This window comes from Onychostruthus taczanowskii, unplaced genomic scaffold (genome assembly GCF_017590055.1).
Source record: "Onychostruthus taczanowskii isolate IOZ18803 unplaced genomic scaffold, ASM1759005v1 scaffold7, whole genome shotgun sequence".
In the NCBI taxonomy this organism is placed as follows: domain Eukaryota; kingdom Metazoa; phylum Chordata; class Aves; order Passeriformes; family Passeridae; genus Onychostruthus; species Onychostruthus taczanowskii.
Window position 1 is genome coordinate 8,735,906 of NW_024504786.1, and position 16,638 is coordinate 8,752,543.

The 16,638-nt window shown below is 51.0% G+C and overlaps 1 protein-coding gene across 5 annotated transcripts in view; it reads right to left on the minus strand.

Annotated features, from left to right (window-relative positions):
* RNF220 (ring finger protein 220) overlaps positions 1–16,638 on the minus strand; it is a 217,863-nt gene that overhangs the window by 122,307 nt on the left and 78,918 nt on the right. For 3 of the 5 annotated variants that reach the window (XM_041421455.1, XM_041421457.1, XM_041421459.1), the window contains one exon: positions 6,247–6,321. The exons of the other annotated variants lie outside the window; for them this stretch is intronic. In XM_041421455.1, coding sequence (XP_041277389.1) covers positions 6,247–6,321 — 75 coding nt within the window. The remainder of the gene's footprint in view (positions 1–6,246; positions 6,322–16,638) is intronic. 5 annotated transcript variants of the gene reach the window in all.

Genomic DNA, 16,638 nt, shown 5'->3' on the forward strand with positions numbered 1-16,638 from the left:
CTGCTTGTTGCAGCAGGGCAGGGGAACAAGCACTGTGGGCATGGCTCCACAGGAAAAGGCCAGGATGAACTGGCACACCACAACCCCTACAGTGTGTCCCCCACTCCCCAGCAGGAGGAACATCTGCTGCCTTAAGAACCCCCAGTGGCACTCCAGAAGTAGGTCCTGGCATCGGGATTTGTCCCACTGTGTCCCACCAGCCCCAGGTCTTGCTCCAGAGGTGAGACCTACAAAAGCCTATGCTGGTTCAAACAGGAGCAGAGTAAAGTCTACTGGTTAAAGCAAAGGGTGCCCCTCTGAGTGCGTTCAGGTCAGCACGCTCCTTGCTTTATGCCTCAGTTTCCCCAACTGCAGCAGGAAAAATAATCCTGACCTATCATGTTTGCATGGAGTTGGGAGGCCGAGCTTGTTAATGTTTGCGAAGTGGGTTTGGCTCCTGTGATACAGCAAGGCAGAAATGTGAAGGTCATTATTATTAGTGGGATTAAAGCAGTTGAACCCAGAGCAAGGGGTACAGGAGAACACAGCACTTGTGTTGAAGCAGTAACAAATCGCACACATGTCTAACCTCAAAACAGCGATGAATGCTACGATCATGGCTCATTTTAGAAACACTGTGCTGAACCAGAGAGCTGCCAGAGCACCTTTTAATACTTCTGCAAAAAAAAAACAAAACCAAAATACCCTCCATGGATGCAAACAGGACTGAGATAGGCTGTTCTTGGAGACAGAGCCTGTCAGTGCTCACTCAGTATATGCCCAATGAGGCCATGGGCCCACAAGCATCACTTGCCAACACAGCTCACCTGGTCCTCTCTAGGACCAGAACCTTCTCTTATGCCCCCACTGGGGCATCAGAACACTGGACAACTTATCCAATACAAGTCTCCACATGTTTTTCCCCGCCCCCCCCCAAGTTTACAGGTTGTCTAATTTTTTTGCTTTCCTCCTTGCAAAACAAAAGAGGGAAAAAACACCCTTATCTCAGAAAGCAGAGTTCAGGAAAAAGCTACTGGTCTTTTGGACTTGGTGAGTCCCCATTGATAGCCTTACTTGTCACCGAGAATTTATCAGCCAAACACAGTGCTGGTATAATGTGCTATATAACTTGTGCATAAACAAACTTCAGCATGATAAATGCCCTGCTTTGAAGCCATAAAGTTATTAGCTGGTGGCTGTTAGCTACTGCTTAGCATGGGACATGCTCCTTCCGTTAACCCCTGGATGCCCCGCCTGCGCTCAGAACCCCAGGGAGAACTCTGCAGGGCACCTCCACACAGCAGGAAAGCACAGAGGGATCTGATGGGCCGGGATGCTTCTGCTGGCATCTGTGCACATTGCGCCTGATGCAAAGGCTGAGAGAAGGAAATGCTTGCTAGGAATGGGACTATGAATGCTGGCAGCTCCTTGCTGTCCTATTTAAGCACTTTGGCAGCTCCTGTCCTTCCCTCTGCCCCTCAAGAGGCAAATGCAGAGGGGAGCAGGGCTGGGGCAGTTAGGCGTGTTACCCACAGCTCAGACCTTCTGGGTGTGTACCCATTTCAGAGATGGACTAAGATGGGGTGGGAGGAAATCAGCACCCCTCCAGTGCCCAGGTCACCTCCTTTAGGTGAAGAGCTGCTAAGGACTCTAAAGTAAAAGCCCAAAATTTTTCTGGCAGCAGCCAGGCAGCACGCTCCAGTAAGGTGTTTAGAGTTCCCTCTGCTGCCTGCAGTGCATGGCTGCTCACAGCTCCTGGTGAGCACTGCCTTGCTGGAGGCTGGAAGAGGCTGGAGAAGCAGAGCTGTGTCCCAGGGCCAGCACTGCTGGAGATGGGTGGCCAGCACCACAGAACCAGCAGTGCCATGGCTCCTGCCAGCACCACACCTGTGGAGCACCCTCCACTGCACAGAGCCAGGCTGCGACACCCGAGGACCTCTGGTCCTCCTCGCCACCTCCTGCTCTTGTCCCACTGGACCAAGGCAGGGAGCTGGGCATGCTAAGGATGGCAGCAGGTCTCCAACACTCAGACAGACTTATGCAGCAGTCTGGCAACTTTTTGGACACACAGTCTGGAGCCCTGGAGCTGCAGTGGGAGATGCTGGTGCCCAGGGACTAATTGCTATCCCTTTCCCAGTAAAACCACCCCTGCAAGGTGGCAGGAGTTATTTCAGCAGGGCCAGCTGAGGGGCAGCAGGACTCAGGGCTGCCTCACAGCCTGCTCCCCATTCGAAGTCCAGTGTTGAAGAAACCCGTAATTAGAGTCCTGAGTATTAATTAATCCCCATGACCCTCCTCTCATTCTCCTTACACTGCTCCCACAGCTCAGGAGGTCAGCCTGGATTATTAACACAGGCAAGCAGAGGATGGCAAGCTCACCAGGTAGGTTGGCAAACCTTGGGCCACATTCCCAAGCTCAGAGCAGCCAAAGGCACCATGTCCCTGCCTAACAGCACGACTTCCCTTTCCTGTCTCCTCTCTCTCTTGGCTGAGTTTGATAGGGGTCATCTCACTCGGGCACAGCCAGCACTTTGGGGAAAGCATTCAATGAGCTGAAACATCCCAGAATGAGCAGAGCTGCTTCTGTGCTAACTTGGTCTGCACAGTCCTTTGCAGGGTGGCTGAGAGCAGACTCCTGCATCCCAGAGCCTTGGATGAACCTTGCTGGAGATAACTTATCCTTGGAGATCTCCCAGCATGACGGAGAGCAGAGCAGCAATCACAACCTAAAACATCACTGAAAGGTCTTCAAGCATCCCATCTCTGCTCATCCAGGTCTTGCTTGGGTCTTTAAGAGCCTCAGCATTTTAAAGGCATTATAAAGGCAAAGCATGGAGAGGACACGGACACTCTTTGTACAACATGGCCCTGCCATCCCAGGACTGTCCATGCTGCTTGGGGTATGGACACGGCTCCTGGGATGGCCAGACTCCCTGGAAAGACGCTGCCCAGGCAAACCCAAGGGCTGATACACTACAAAGAGCTGCCACAGAGCAAGGAAACAAGATATGAAATAAATCCAAACTTTTCTGACTCCCTCATAACAACCAACTGCTTCCCTCATCTGATTTTTTCCTCTTTTCTGCTGCAGCAATAAAAAGGGGAAAATCAACATCCAAATGATCTTGTTTATGGCGACTAAATAAGCTGCATGTGCTTAATCCGTTAGAGTTTAATGAATTTACGACTTGCTCTGGAATTTGACAAGGGCTGTAAAAGAGTAATTAACATTTATCAGTGTGTTTTTTACACACACCCCACCCTCCTCCCGCCTCCCTTCCCTCCTCCTGCCGCCTGTCGCAAAGCAGCACCGGGTATCGGGGGGAATATAAAAGTGATCAATTAATTCTTAATAATCTCAGGGAAAGATTGTAGAGTCACAGTATGAACTCAGGGAGTGTCAATAAACATGCCAAAGGTTGGTCCCCCCCTTCCTGGCGCTGCTGCAGAGGAATGTGGGCAGCCAGGGAGGGGATGGGGCTGCAGGGGCGGTGCTTTGGGGGACCAGCCCTGCACCCCTTTCCTTCTCTGTCACACTTCACTGCCCTCCAGATCAGCTTTCTGTCACTGACAAGTGGCCTCTGCCATAGAATGGGGGGCTGGTGACAAGTGGAGTCCCATCTAATACAGCAGTGGTGGTGATTTGGAAACACAATCCCAGCTGCTAACTATGGTAGTCAATAGCTCTGTCCTAACAGAGCTGAACCTGTTGGGAGGGACCCCAAGCTCCCCACCCTGGTCACAGGGCAGCTGAACATCTGCTTAGATGAAGAGTTGCCCCACTGTCACCCTTTTGTCACTCAATACAGGCGGCTGCTGCTGTTTCAGCTGTACTAGACATGAGAGGATGTCCCTGCTGGCCCCTGAGACAAGCAAGGGTGGTCACACCTTGCTTGTGTCCAGCCCTCCCAGCTGCTTAGCTGCTGTGGAGCAGGGAGACAAGCAGGGATGCAATTTGGGGGCTGCAAGGGGACAAGCCCAGCCTTCCCACACTAGTCCCAGGGTGGGCTGAACATGATCTCAGTATCCCAGGAGATTCCTGTGATGGGAGCCCAGTGTGCTCCACCTTGGGCCACCTCCCTTGACAGCCCTGGAAAGCAAAGCCAGAAAGAGCCACGGCCATCATCTTCTTGGTAGGTAAGACAGACACGTCCCCTGCTTCTGTGACTTCAGCATCCTTCCCCCAGCAGCAGCCTTTGCATGCATGTGTGTGACCAGGGCGTGGGGAAGCTGCATGACTGGACTTCCATCAGGGAAGAGAAGAGTCAGTGCTCCTGGGGGCCACCAGGCTCCATGGAGGAGACAGAGAAACATCTGGGCTTGGCTGTGGGGCAGAGGGTCTTGGAGACCCACAAACAAAAGCTCAAGATGATAAATCTTCAGAGGTTTGAAGGATCTGCTTTTGTCTGGGGATCTGCTCCGGACAGAAACAAATTCTCCCTGTCGAACATAACAGCCCAGAAATAAGCAATGAGACAGGGATGGAGAGGGCTGGATGCAGGGAGTCTGGAAAATCTCTGCCCAACCCCACGCAGAGCACTGGTGAGGGTGGGAGGTGGAGGCAGCAATATCCTCCTGGCAGGCTGAGATCCCTGTGCCAGGTACACACCTGCCAGCTGGATGGGGTAAACTTGGGATTTCTTGTGAGGCGGGAGTTGTTCAAGCCAGCCTGAAGCAGCTGAGTGCAGGAGAGGCAGGGAAGAGAAAGGGAAAGTAACAACATGACCTTGCCTTTATGTCACCTTGACTGGTTTGAATCCATCTGGCTGGCCTGGGCTGTGGGGCTGGGCAAGGAGCAGAGCTGGTGGGGAGTGGGGCTGAACCCTCATGCAGGGCAAGGGAGTGAGGGAGGTGGGCTGCAGCAGAGTCACTCTGCACAGCCAAATCCTCAGAGAGCACCAGATCCCAGCAGCCTCTGAGTGAGAGTCTCCTTGGGCAGGCTTGTAGAGCCAGGGGATGCACAGAAGTGGCATATATACACCTGGGTGGGAGAAATGAGGGCACAGGGAGGGGTTTCAGGCCACCAGGACTGGTCCCAGCACAACAGCATCTGCTCTGCTCACTAGACAGCAGGTCTAGGTCATCACTGCATGAGTGGTGTAGCCAATATCCACCGCTGAGGCTGCCAAAATCACTCAGTAAACACTCAGGAAGCAGCGCCAGTTGCTCTTGCAGTACTCTGCATTGCTGTCCAGGCTGCACCACAAACCCCCTGCATGACCTCTGGATCTCTCCTCTGCTGCAGGAGAGGATGCTGTGGGGGCAGTGAGGGGGCAGAGGGGCATTGCACTCCCCTGCCTGGGATGGCTCAGATGCTCCCGTGTCAGCCTGTCTAAACAGCACCTCCTCCAGCAGAGACCTCGCGCTGGGGGTCAGCAGCTCAGCTGCTCTGGGATCTGTCATGGTGTTCCTGGAGTTACTGAACAGCAGCCTGGAACAGACATCCCAAAGTGTTGGGCCAACCAGACCCACCATCATCCAGCTGCTGGAAAAGCAGCCTCTGGGGCTGAGGTGACTCAGGTGGCATTGGGCAAGTCCTCCCTGGCCACACCAGGCACATGACTTCACCTCTGTGCAAGGCTGGAATCCCCCACCTTACCCTGGTGTAGAGGCAGTGCAACTCAGAGAGGGAGCCAGGCTGTGATGGGCAATGCTTGGCCAACGTTTGCTGCTTTGCAGAGGCACCCAATGGATCAGAGACAGCCTGGCCATGCCCCAGCCTTGCTCCACTCAGGTGCTGCTGACTGTTATAACAAAGAGCATTTATCCAGCTGCATCCCCAGTTTCTCCTGCTTTCCATTTCCCTTTTCTGTCAGTCAGGTGTGACAATTTTAATACCCATCAATAATAAGGTGGATGGTAACTGTAACAGAATGTGCAGCCCCGTGTTGACTTTACTCCATCTGAACATTCACACTTCACGTGACAAAAGGGCTGCAAGGACTTAACAGGAGACCCCCCCGCTCCCAGGTCCTCTAAATGCCCTGTTCCGGGTTTTAAGCCCATAAGCATTGGTGCTAAAGGTGATTTTAAGCCATGATTATAAGAAATCTATTGATCCTTTTGACTTTATAATGACAGAATAACCATTTTAATAAAACACCTATTAATCATGCATTAACCCTTCTTAGCTATTTATACACTGAATACCAAATCAACACCCTTTGAACAAGGGTGTTCAAATTTCTAGGAGGCTTTTTGGAGGGGGAGAGAGACGAGACTTCTTTAGATAACAACAACAAGAAGAAGAAAATAATGCAAACTTACAGAGGGGGAGAGTTAAAATCATACGATGAGTGGCAGTTGCAGACGCCTGGGGCCCTCTTTGGTTGTCGCTTCTATCTGGCAATCAATTGACAAGAAATTGAGATTATGAAACATTGTGCCTATGATCAAAGGAGGTGGGCATACTTCCCCCATCTGAGGCCAAATCTCCACTCCCCCAAGGGAACTAACATCAGGCAACACCAATAATTTGGCCTTCAGCAGGTACAAGACAATGCTGACACCAATTTTAGTGTGAATGTGTCCACCAGCCCCATGGGTCTTTGTGGCAAACTTGGAGCAAGGTTGCAACACCCTAAATATGGATCCTACTGGAGCATTTAAGCTGCCAATGATTTTTTGTGAGAGACTTCATCTGGAGCAACAGAGTAAAAAGAACAGGAAATTAGGGAAACTCTACCAGCTCAGGCCAGTTGGGAATAGGCATGGGTTGTTCACCCCCTCTCCTTGCCCTTCCTTGAAACCCACAGCATCAGTGTGGAATGGTTCAGCTTGCAGACCTGGCACAGCCCTGGGGCCTCTTGTGGAAGTGCTGGAGAGGGGGCAGACAGGGCTTCCTTCTGCCCCAACCGTTGCAGCCTCAGAAACCACAAAGTCCCCGGGTGCATTAGGAACTGCCTGGAGGCCAGAGCTTCCTGCAGGTGCCCCACACTCATGAATCACACCTTGTCAGGGCCTGGGGTGCCCAACGGCTGGGTGACCGCTGAGATGCCCGGGGAGTCCTGCCCTGGGATGCACCTGCCTCCCCACCACGCCATCCCAGCCAGGCAAGGGTTAAGCAGGCACTAATCACACTGTTTGAGAGACATTTCAAAGCCTCTTCCAAATATTATAAAAAATGTCTTTAATCATCTAATAGCGTGAACTCCTCTGATGATGGATGGAAAGAAGCCGCCTCTCTCCTCCTGATCCTAACAGATGAGGCTGAAGAGCTGCTGCTCTGGGGGGGAAAAGCTGGGGAGGGGGCTTGGGGAAGAGAAGGACATTTCTCAACCTCCCACCAGAGCAGTTATAAATATGAGGTCATACAGCAAGAGATGATAACACATTAAGGGCTCTTGAGATATTAGTCTGTCAGCCTCGTTAGACACAGCCTATTTGGGGCTGACTGCGTAATTAGAGGCTGGGGTACCCATAACTCATTGGTGTTTATATGGTAGGAAGGGGCTCCAGTCACCATCACCCTCAGCACTGAGTGAGAAGCCATCTTCATCAGGCATTAAACCCCTCTCCCTGCTGCAAATATAATCCTTCTGTCCCCAATAAAAACTGCTCCTGTTTCCCTCCTCCTGCCCTTCCCACTAAGCCTGGAGCCCATTGCATGCTCAGTGCACCCACCCTCACTCCTCCCCTCCCTTCTCGGTGGGGAACAGGGTTACAACTTGCTCAAGGTGCCCCAAGGTAGTTATTGAACAAATGGAAAAGTCCTGGCTCCCAGTTCCCTTCCCATATAACGGCTCATGGGGAGCAGTCCATGCCCAGCTCTGCAAGGGACTGCATCCCCTGAGAACCCCTAGACAACCTCCACAGCAAGTTTGACCTGCACCCTTCCACCCTCCAGGGGTGGGCTGGAAACAGCCTGGACAAAGATGGTCCTGGGAAAGGCTGAGCAGAAATAAGTCCAAGGAAAGGCAAAAACATGCAAGAACACCAGGAGAGCTTGTCACTCCCACCCTGCTGTGAGCATCCCCATGCTTGGTGGGGAAGCTGGTGAGGAGCTGGGCTTTCCATGTGTTCCCCAGTTTCTCTTCTCAGTTCTCTCTAGGTGGCAGTGAGCACTGACACAGACAGGCACTTCCCAACCAACCCAGCCAAAAATTTGGACAAGTGAAACAGGGAAGGGGAGTATTTCCCTTATGAAACCGAGCAGAGCAAAGGCTCCACAAGTGTCAGCTTTGACTCGACAGGAAACAGACAGGGACCAGTGAGCAGGGGGAGGCAAGCAAAAGCCAAACCCAGTGCTGTCCACCCCACAGAGCTTTCCCAGCAGCACATCCCTGTAAGTCCTCTTGCTGTGTGGCAGGAGGAAAATTAAGGCACCAGGAAGTGCAGGGACATCAAATGAGAAAAAAGAGCCCTCGCTGTAGAAACTGCCTGCTACTGCCAAGGTCTATGGCTCGGTCACCCAATGCCTCATCCCCTCTCCTTGCTTGCCTCCTGTAGCCAGGGAGGGGGCAAGGGGTCTGCAGAGGAGGGGGCAACCCCATGGCTTCCCAGGATGAGGTAGGATAATGAATCCTGATGGGGGAAGTGACCTTTTCCAAATGCCACATGTCATTGGATTTTATATCACACCAGGACAATGTGCCATGGGTATTAAAATCGTTTTTCCAATAGAAGCATGCGTGTGTATGTGTGTGTCAGAGAAAGATGTGAGAAAAATAAAATTAAGATGTGAAAATTAGGCTCTGTCCAAACATGGCCTTTAGAAAAAGACTTGGATCCTCACAGAGCAGGACTTGAAGAAAAGATCCATGCCTTTTGCTCCAGAGATCACAGATGATTTTGTCAAGGGAATATGACTTGTCCAAACCCTATGGCAGAAAAAGGGAAAAGGAACTCGAGTCCTGATCTCTGTTTATAAAGTTCTGCAGACTTTCAACTGTACAGTGTCCCTCTGCTGTGGAGGGACACCTCCAGAGCTGCTCTAGCCATGGAGGCACATACAGATGCATGTGGAGCACAGATCACCTCACATGTGTGCTGCTGGACACCCACAAGTGTTAGTCTGGTGCATAAGGAGACAGCCAAGTCCTGCATGATAGACAATGCCAACTTGCTCAGCCTCACCTGGGATGCAAAGCAGCCCCTATCTGTGTGGGCCAGCCCAAAGATGTGAGCAGAGCATCCATGGAGTTGCCCATACACACAGGTATGGACACTCTCCCCATATATGCCAGGATACATTCTGATGTGAAAACACAATGTGAAAAGGGAGGCACTGGAAGCCAAATTCACTTGAACTCTAGCCTGTTCCCTCAGTCTGCAGAGCAATTGTCCGGCTGAAACAACAATTGTCCGACTGGGACAAAAAAAAAAAAAAAAAAAAAGAAAAAAAAAAGAAAAAAAAAAGGACAAGCTGTGTTTGTTTATTCAGCTTCTTTCTCTCTCTCTCCTCTCGACAATACCCTGACACCGTGTCCTGCCGCGCCAGGGCTGCAACCCCAAAGGGCTAAATTTGTCCCAGCTGGAGCCCTGTTTACAAGCCTTGTCCTGTTTACAGCAGGGTCCATCCTGCCCAGGGCCAGGCAGTGGCCATCTCTGGGGTGGACAGTTCAAGGCTCACCTTCCTTGGCCTCTGCTGTTCCTAGGCTGCCCATGTGGTCCCTGGCAAAATGCCCAACTCCCTGCACTCCCCATGTACTAGCACACATGGCAGCTCCCTGCCCATCTGGGAAGCAATGAGGAGATGTGGGCTTGCATGGGCTGCTGCTTGTCCAGCATAGTTCTGTGGTGGTCCAGGTGGCTACAGCCATCAGTGCTGGGGGTGGCAAACCACCCCCAGGAAAACATTGTTTGCAAGCTCAGCAATGAGAATGCAGCACATTCCACGTGAAGCCAGGTGGGAACAGCCATGCTCCACCATGAAAGCATTAGAGGAGCTGCATGGCTCATGCAGCCATGCATGGATGCTCTGCTCTCCATATCTTACATTGCACCCACCTTTTTCTTGCTGTCAGTCATCCATCCCCCTCTTCCTGATGGGCTTACAAGGGCTGGAAGGGCAAGGCTGGCAGGAGCTTAGCTCCTCTTCCAGATGACAGAACTGGGTGTCACTGCAGGAGTCTGAATGGCTGAGTCTGGATAGACGTGATGGGTTGAAGGCTTTGTGAACAGACTAACCCTGGGGAGATGGAGGAGGGGTGCTTACTGGCAAACCCCACTTGCACTCTTCCCACACTGATTCCCATCTCTGCTGGTATGCACTGGCCTTGCTCTGCTGCAGACTGATGGGACCTCACCTGTCTGCCCTCCAGTATGAGGGTCCCCTACCATCCCAGATTGCCTCAGCTGCAGGACTCGATTGGCAACATCCAGGCTCTTATTTACTGTTTAATGAGCTCCAGGTAATGAATCCAAACACATGAAAGGTTTTTATTAAACTTCTGGTTTGCTGTCAGCATTGGCCATAAGTTTGGAGAGGTTGGGAGTCACAAGAGTGGTTTCAGGGGTGACTAAAACCTTTCACCTAAGAGCCTGTGTGCCACCTGCTGCCCTGTCACCCTTTCCATGCCCATGCCTGGTCTCAGTGGATGCAGAGGGGATGTGAGATCCCTGTGGATGTGAAATGAAGCAGCTGATCTTGTGCTGCTGTAGCCTCCTTTATCAGGGCGGTGAAGAGGCTCACCTCATCCCCAGTGGCAGGGCCACTGCTCTGCATGATGAATCCCTCTTTGTACCTGCTAGGGGCTACATCCACCCAGGCTTAATGAGTGAGCAACCTCCAGCACTCTGATGATGCAGCATTTTCTCACACAGACCTGGTGGAAAACACTTCCTGATGTTGCCTTGGGAAACCTCCTGCTTGAAGCCAGGAGTCCTGGATTACATGTTGTGATAAGGGGCTCCTTGTGTGCATATGGAGGGGAAAGGAGGATCTCACACAGAGACCCTGATGTGGGTTCAGCTCCCAAACTGGATGAGGGGCTCAAATCTCAGTACCCAATGCTGCATCTGTGCAAGGAAGGGTCCAAGAGCAGCTGAGTCTGGACCAAGGCTCCAGTTGCTGCAGGCACAGGAGCAGAAGAACGAGTTACCAAAACCTTCCTGTTACTACATTTTCTGGAGACAGATTGTCCAGAGCAATGCCCATGGTGGCACTGTCATGGTGTCCATCTTCCAAGTGCCTCCTTATCTCTCACTGCTCACACCTACCTCATTTCTTGCCTACAGCCCAGTTTGGGGTTTGTTTGTAGCCTGGGTGGGGGGAAGCCTTTCTGCACTGTGTGTCCTGAATGGAATCACAAGGTGAAGCAGAAGCTCCAGGAAGAGCAGAAGAGAGGTTGTGCACCCCAGCCTACCTCCCTATCCTATCTCCAAAAGATCATCTGTGCATGACTGTGGGTGGGGGTGAGTTTGAGTATAAAGGCTTGTCTACATGAAGTGCTGCTCCTGAGAAGCTCCCCACGCTGGGCATTTCCTATTCCCAAAATAATACTTTGTTTGCTCAAGTTCAGCAGACCCCCTGTGACTCTGAAATACAAATGGAAGTTTTGGGGAATATTTCAAAAGTCAGAAGATCACCCCCACCCTTCATTCATGTTCAATTCCAAATACAGGCAGGACTTTAAGGGAAGGGCTAATGGAGAGGCACATCTGCACACAAACACACACGTCTGCGCCCCTCACACGTGCAGATCCTCATCTCCGGAAGAAGATCTTCTTGTCAGGAAGTCACGGCCCTGATTACTTTGTCTTCTACGTTTAAGAACATCCCTAACTGCTCCTTGGATAGCTCAATTAGTAAAGTGAATATATTATATAAAGTCTAAAAGATTAAACTATCATAGGCAGCCCATAATTTCATGAAGAAGTCAGGGGAGCATATCCCTCTTATTAACTCTATAACAAATGTGATGAAAATGTTCAAATAGAATGTTAATGCAATGTTACGTGTAATTTTCCCAGGCGATTTTCTGCTGAAATATTTCTTTATTAATAGTAATTGAGGGTATAAATTATGAATGAGGCGATTTTCTCCTTTCACTGGGAAAGACGTACTAATGGCAATAATTCTTTATAATAATTTTTTGGGGGGGAGAACGGGGAGGGAGCTAGGGTGAGGGGTTTAAAGAAAAAAAATCTTTAAAGGGATTGCAAAATATATAGACTAGCAGTGCATGTTTTATGGCAGGGCACTGTATTTTATATCCGTGTGCTGGCCATCAGTCCTGTGTGGGTCTGTACTGCACGTGCACGAGGTTTGGGCCTCTGGCAAAGGCGATTTCCTCCTCTATTCTACATGTGTAAAGCCTGACATCAAGTACAGGGAGTATGAGAGCACCAATGCTGCGAGTCTGCAAATTCAGGACTCCCTGTTTTGCTGTTTAAGAGAAAGAGTGGCAGGAAGCACGCGATGAGCCACAGGGAATTGTGGTTACTAGGTGGGTACTCAGGGATGAGCAGGTTAGTGGCACAGGCTGTTGTGAATTTAATACAGACTCTGACACTTTGCCATGTTCTCACCATAACCAAAAGCACTTCTTTGTGCTTTTGTTCGGGTTTTTTTTTGGGGTGTGTTTTACCATCAATTCAGCCTGCTAATCCTGACCCCCAAGCGCCTCCATGTGCGGAGATGTGTGGCAGTGATGCTTTCTCCTACAGCCACTGAATGTTGTGCAGCCTTGAAGCAGGGTGGGACTGGGGGCAATGCTGACTTCCAAATGCCACCCCCCACCCCTTTGTGGGCCGAGCCTGGGGACACACACAAGGCCAGCCCAGGGCCATGCGCTCGCACACCAAGGACAGGCAGCACCAAGCAGCACAGCTGCTTGTGGGAAAACAAAAAGTCCTTTTGGTGATGCCAGCATGAAAGAGGCATTTTACAAGGATTTCAGAGCTTGCTCTCCTTCAGGTTTGTATGGTTTTTCAACAGACCAAACGATTTCAAAATTTTGCCACTCAAAAGAAATGCTGGTTTGAGTGCAATTCTTAGCCCCTTCTTCCTGCACACATCTCTCTTTTCAAAGAAAGACAAAGGTATAGTCTCCCTTAAAGGTAAAGGATGGTATCCCTTAAATTTTCATTACACTTCAATTGGATTTAAAAAATATTCTGAAAGGTTTAAAACTTTCATAGCAAAGAATCCACTTTCCCCCACAATTTTATTTAAAACTTTTCCCAGGAAGGAAACTTTTCAAACTAGTTCTAGTCGACAACTAGAACTAGTTGTCTAGTTGTCTAGACAAGCATATGAAGAAAAACTCCTGACTCCAGGCCTTTGCCATGTGAACTAAAGAGCTTCAGCTAGCTAAAAAATGTCTCTGGTAAGGACTTCCACTGAGAGTGGCCAGCACAAACTAGCACCCAGCAAGGGGTAGAGGTCCTGGACACCCATGCACAGGGGTGCAGATGTGCCCCACATGAGTGGAGATGTGTTGAGGAGTGGGTGGCTTTGCTCCTCCCCAGGGCAGCTCTTATATAATAGGGGATTCCCCCTGATCAGGCTTCTCCCTGAGCTCTCCAGGGGACTGGAAGAGATAGAGCTGGTCCTTCTGCAGCCAGCTGACTGTGCTGCCCTGTCTCTCCCCTTCTCTGGAGGCACACACCCTCAGGCCCTGCCCGTGGCGCACTCCACACCAGCAGGCTGTGCGAGAGGCTGCAGAAAAGCGGACAAAATCAGCGTGATCCGTCACCAACGCTCCTCAAAATTAGGTTAATAATTTATGATGTTAAATGGGACAGTTAATAGCTGGGCCAGATGATTCCTCAGCTAATCTAGAGCATGGGCTGAGCTGCAACGAGTCCTCTGAGAGTTCATTACACTCCCCAACCCTCGGCGCTAGTGCTTTTGGCTCTACTGATACCTACGGGAGGCTGTGGCTGGTGCCGCTGGCAACACGCCTAAGACTTGGCCCTCATCAATTAAGAGAAATAAGGAAATCGACAGGAAAATTAATTTCCAAAGAGACAATGCTTCTGAAGCCTGCACTGCCCCCAGAAAGCCAGGGGGTTATCTGGGAATCCGTGCCTGCTGGGGAGAAGGTTGTGTTTGCTGTCTCACTGAACGAGGTCAGGCTGCTTTCCTGAGAGAAAGAGGAGAGCCGGGAGGGGTGTAAGCAACTGAACAAAAGCTGCTTTTGCTTCTGGGTCAGTCCCAAGCAGGCTCCTTATGAGGGAGGGTGCTCAGCCGTATTTGTGAGGAGATGCACAACACACACCTGCTGCTTAAAGCCCCCCAGTGCATCACCGGCAGCAAGGATTTACTCCCTGACAATGCACATTCCCAGCAAAACCTCAGAGATGAAGGACCGGGATGAGAAAGTTCAGCAGGTCTTTTCTGTCAAGGAAACAGAGCAGGCTTGAGACAATCAGGATGAGGCAGTCAGAGTGCTCTCCAGGGCCAGCCCTCACCCAGAGAACAGCCATGGGTGGATCTTCAGCTGCTTGCCTGTCTCTCAAACCTCCCTCTCACTGGAGATCAGATCAAGCCCAGACACAGAAAACAGGCATTGGATAAAATAGCTTCCCCTCACCAAGACCTCAGCCTCTGTCTGTGCCCTGAGCCATTCCATGTCCCCCAGGCTTTTTTCTTCCTCCTCGGTCCCAGCAACCTTCCTAGAGTGCAGGACAAGCCTGCCAGCCACAGCCAAAAAATGCAAGGAATTACTAAGAGTACATCTTGTCAGTGTGATGGAAGCTTCCATCCTTTTCCAATGTAAACAGGTCACTGGGGTCCATGGCACCCAGAGACAACAAAGACCCTCTGGTACTGACAATGTTTGAGTCCTACTTGGCCCATCCTGCTTTGCTTCTTCTCAAAGGCCAGATTCTGCAAGGCAGAAATGCTTCAGAAAGCTTGCTGTCTCTTGGGATCATGCTCAAGAGAAACAAAACGTAAGCAGGGACTTCCACCTCATTGATCTCAGCTGTATGTGGAGGCAGGAATCTCTTCCTTTGCTCCAGCATCTCACTGGGGGGATTGTCAAGCAGTGCCAGCCTTAGAGAAACCTGGAAGAAAAGTGGCACAGGCACTCTTCTCTCCAGAAGAGCTAGAGATGGGTACCCTTGAGTATGGCACTTCAGACATCCTAAATCTATTTTACAAATAGAAAAACTAAGTGACTAAGTGTGAGTGACTACTCAACATCAGCAGCAATAGCAGGTGAAGGGAGTAATTCCTCCAACAATCTAAGGTCCCCAGTACCACCGTGTCCATATCCTGCCCTTAAGTGGGCACTTGAGACAGACCCAATGGGCTAAGAAGTGACCGCCTGGGCTGCAAGCTCAGTCTGCTGCAGCCAGATGTGCACTGATGACTCGTGCAGATGTTGGCCCTGCAGCACGTTCGGGCAGTAATTCCCCTTCTCCCTTCTGCATTCCTGCTCTGCCAAATTCAAACCATGCGCAGTGTGGGGGGATTACCTGTAATTACAGCTTTCACACTCGGCTGGGGGAGAGCAGCGAGAAGTAAGGGCATCCATATGGTGGCATTCTGCAGCCATTCCCCCTGCCTGTGTTAGAGGCAGCCAGCGCCGTCTCACCCCTGCAGCTCCCTCCCCTCCTCCAAAACCCTCTCCCAGGTGGGAAAACCAAGAAGGCCAGGGCCAGCACCAGAGTCAGTTTTCCTTCCAGCTTCTGCCCAAGTGAGTATGGGAGAAATGACAATTAGGGGGACAACAAATGAGGCTGCCAGACCCTGGGGGGGACATGTGCAGTAACTTGAGGCTGAAGCGGAAATAGCTCCAGTCAACCCACTTAGAAAATCATCATTACTGTAAAATTTATGGCTGACATGAGCTTGTCTGAGAGATATGACTATTTAAAGGCAGCCAAAGCCTCCATTTATAATAATGTGAGGGAAGGAGGATAGAGAGAGATGGGGCAGGTTTGAAGATCTTTGCCCTTTGGGAAAGCAAAGAAGACTGTGTCTGCCTTGGCAGCAGGGGCAAAGGGACGGGGCTTCAGTGCAGAAAGGGTTGGTGTGGTGGGGCAAGACACTGTGTCCTGTGGGAAGGGACAAAGCCTCTGCCATGGCTCTGCTGTCCCAGTCCCTGAGACCACAGCATTCTCTGTGGCTCTGCCAGCCACTCCTGCCTTTGGGGCTGACAAAGTGCCACCACCTGGGTGCAAGCTGTCCTGGACCCCAGGCACACAGGTCAGCTCAGTACCATCCAGACAGTGCTAGACAGGGCCACCTTCAGAGTGTGCTGCAGGATTCACCAGGAGTGTGCTTGTAGTTACATGTGAAGAAGAAAGCCATTGCTAGGACAGGGAGAGAAAAAAAGCAGTGGCAGATTTGGAGGACAACAAGCAAATGCCTACACGGTTCAGTTTCTTTTTTCCTTTCATTTGTTAAGGACAGAAAATTAGTCCTGGTGGGGGGTTCCTGATAGGCCATTGCTGTATCCAGACCCTTAGCTGTCCTCCTTAGGTGCGCTTCCCTCAGGGCTTTACAAAGAGGATCATGCAATCACTCACTAATGCTTGTCTGGGGAGCACCTCATCCCAACATCAAAGCCGGAAAGAAGGCCCACCTGCCAGTTCCTTGGGCCAAGCCATCTGGTCAACCCTCACCTCCAGCCAAACAGAAATGCTGCGAATTTGCTAGAGGATGGACCCCAGGGATGCCCATCTTGGACGGAGACACACTGCATGTCCCACCCAGCACATCCCTGTGCCATGCTTCCCTATGGATGTGCAAGGGAATATGGC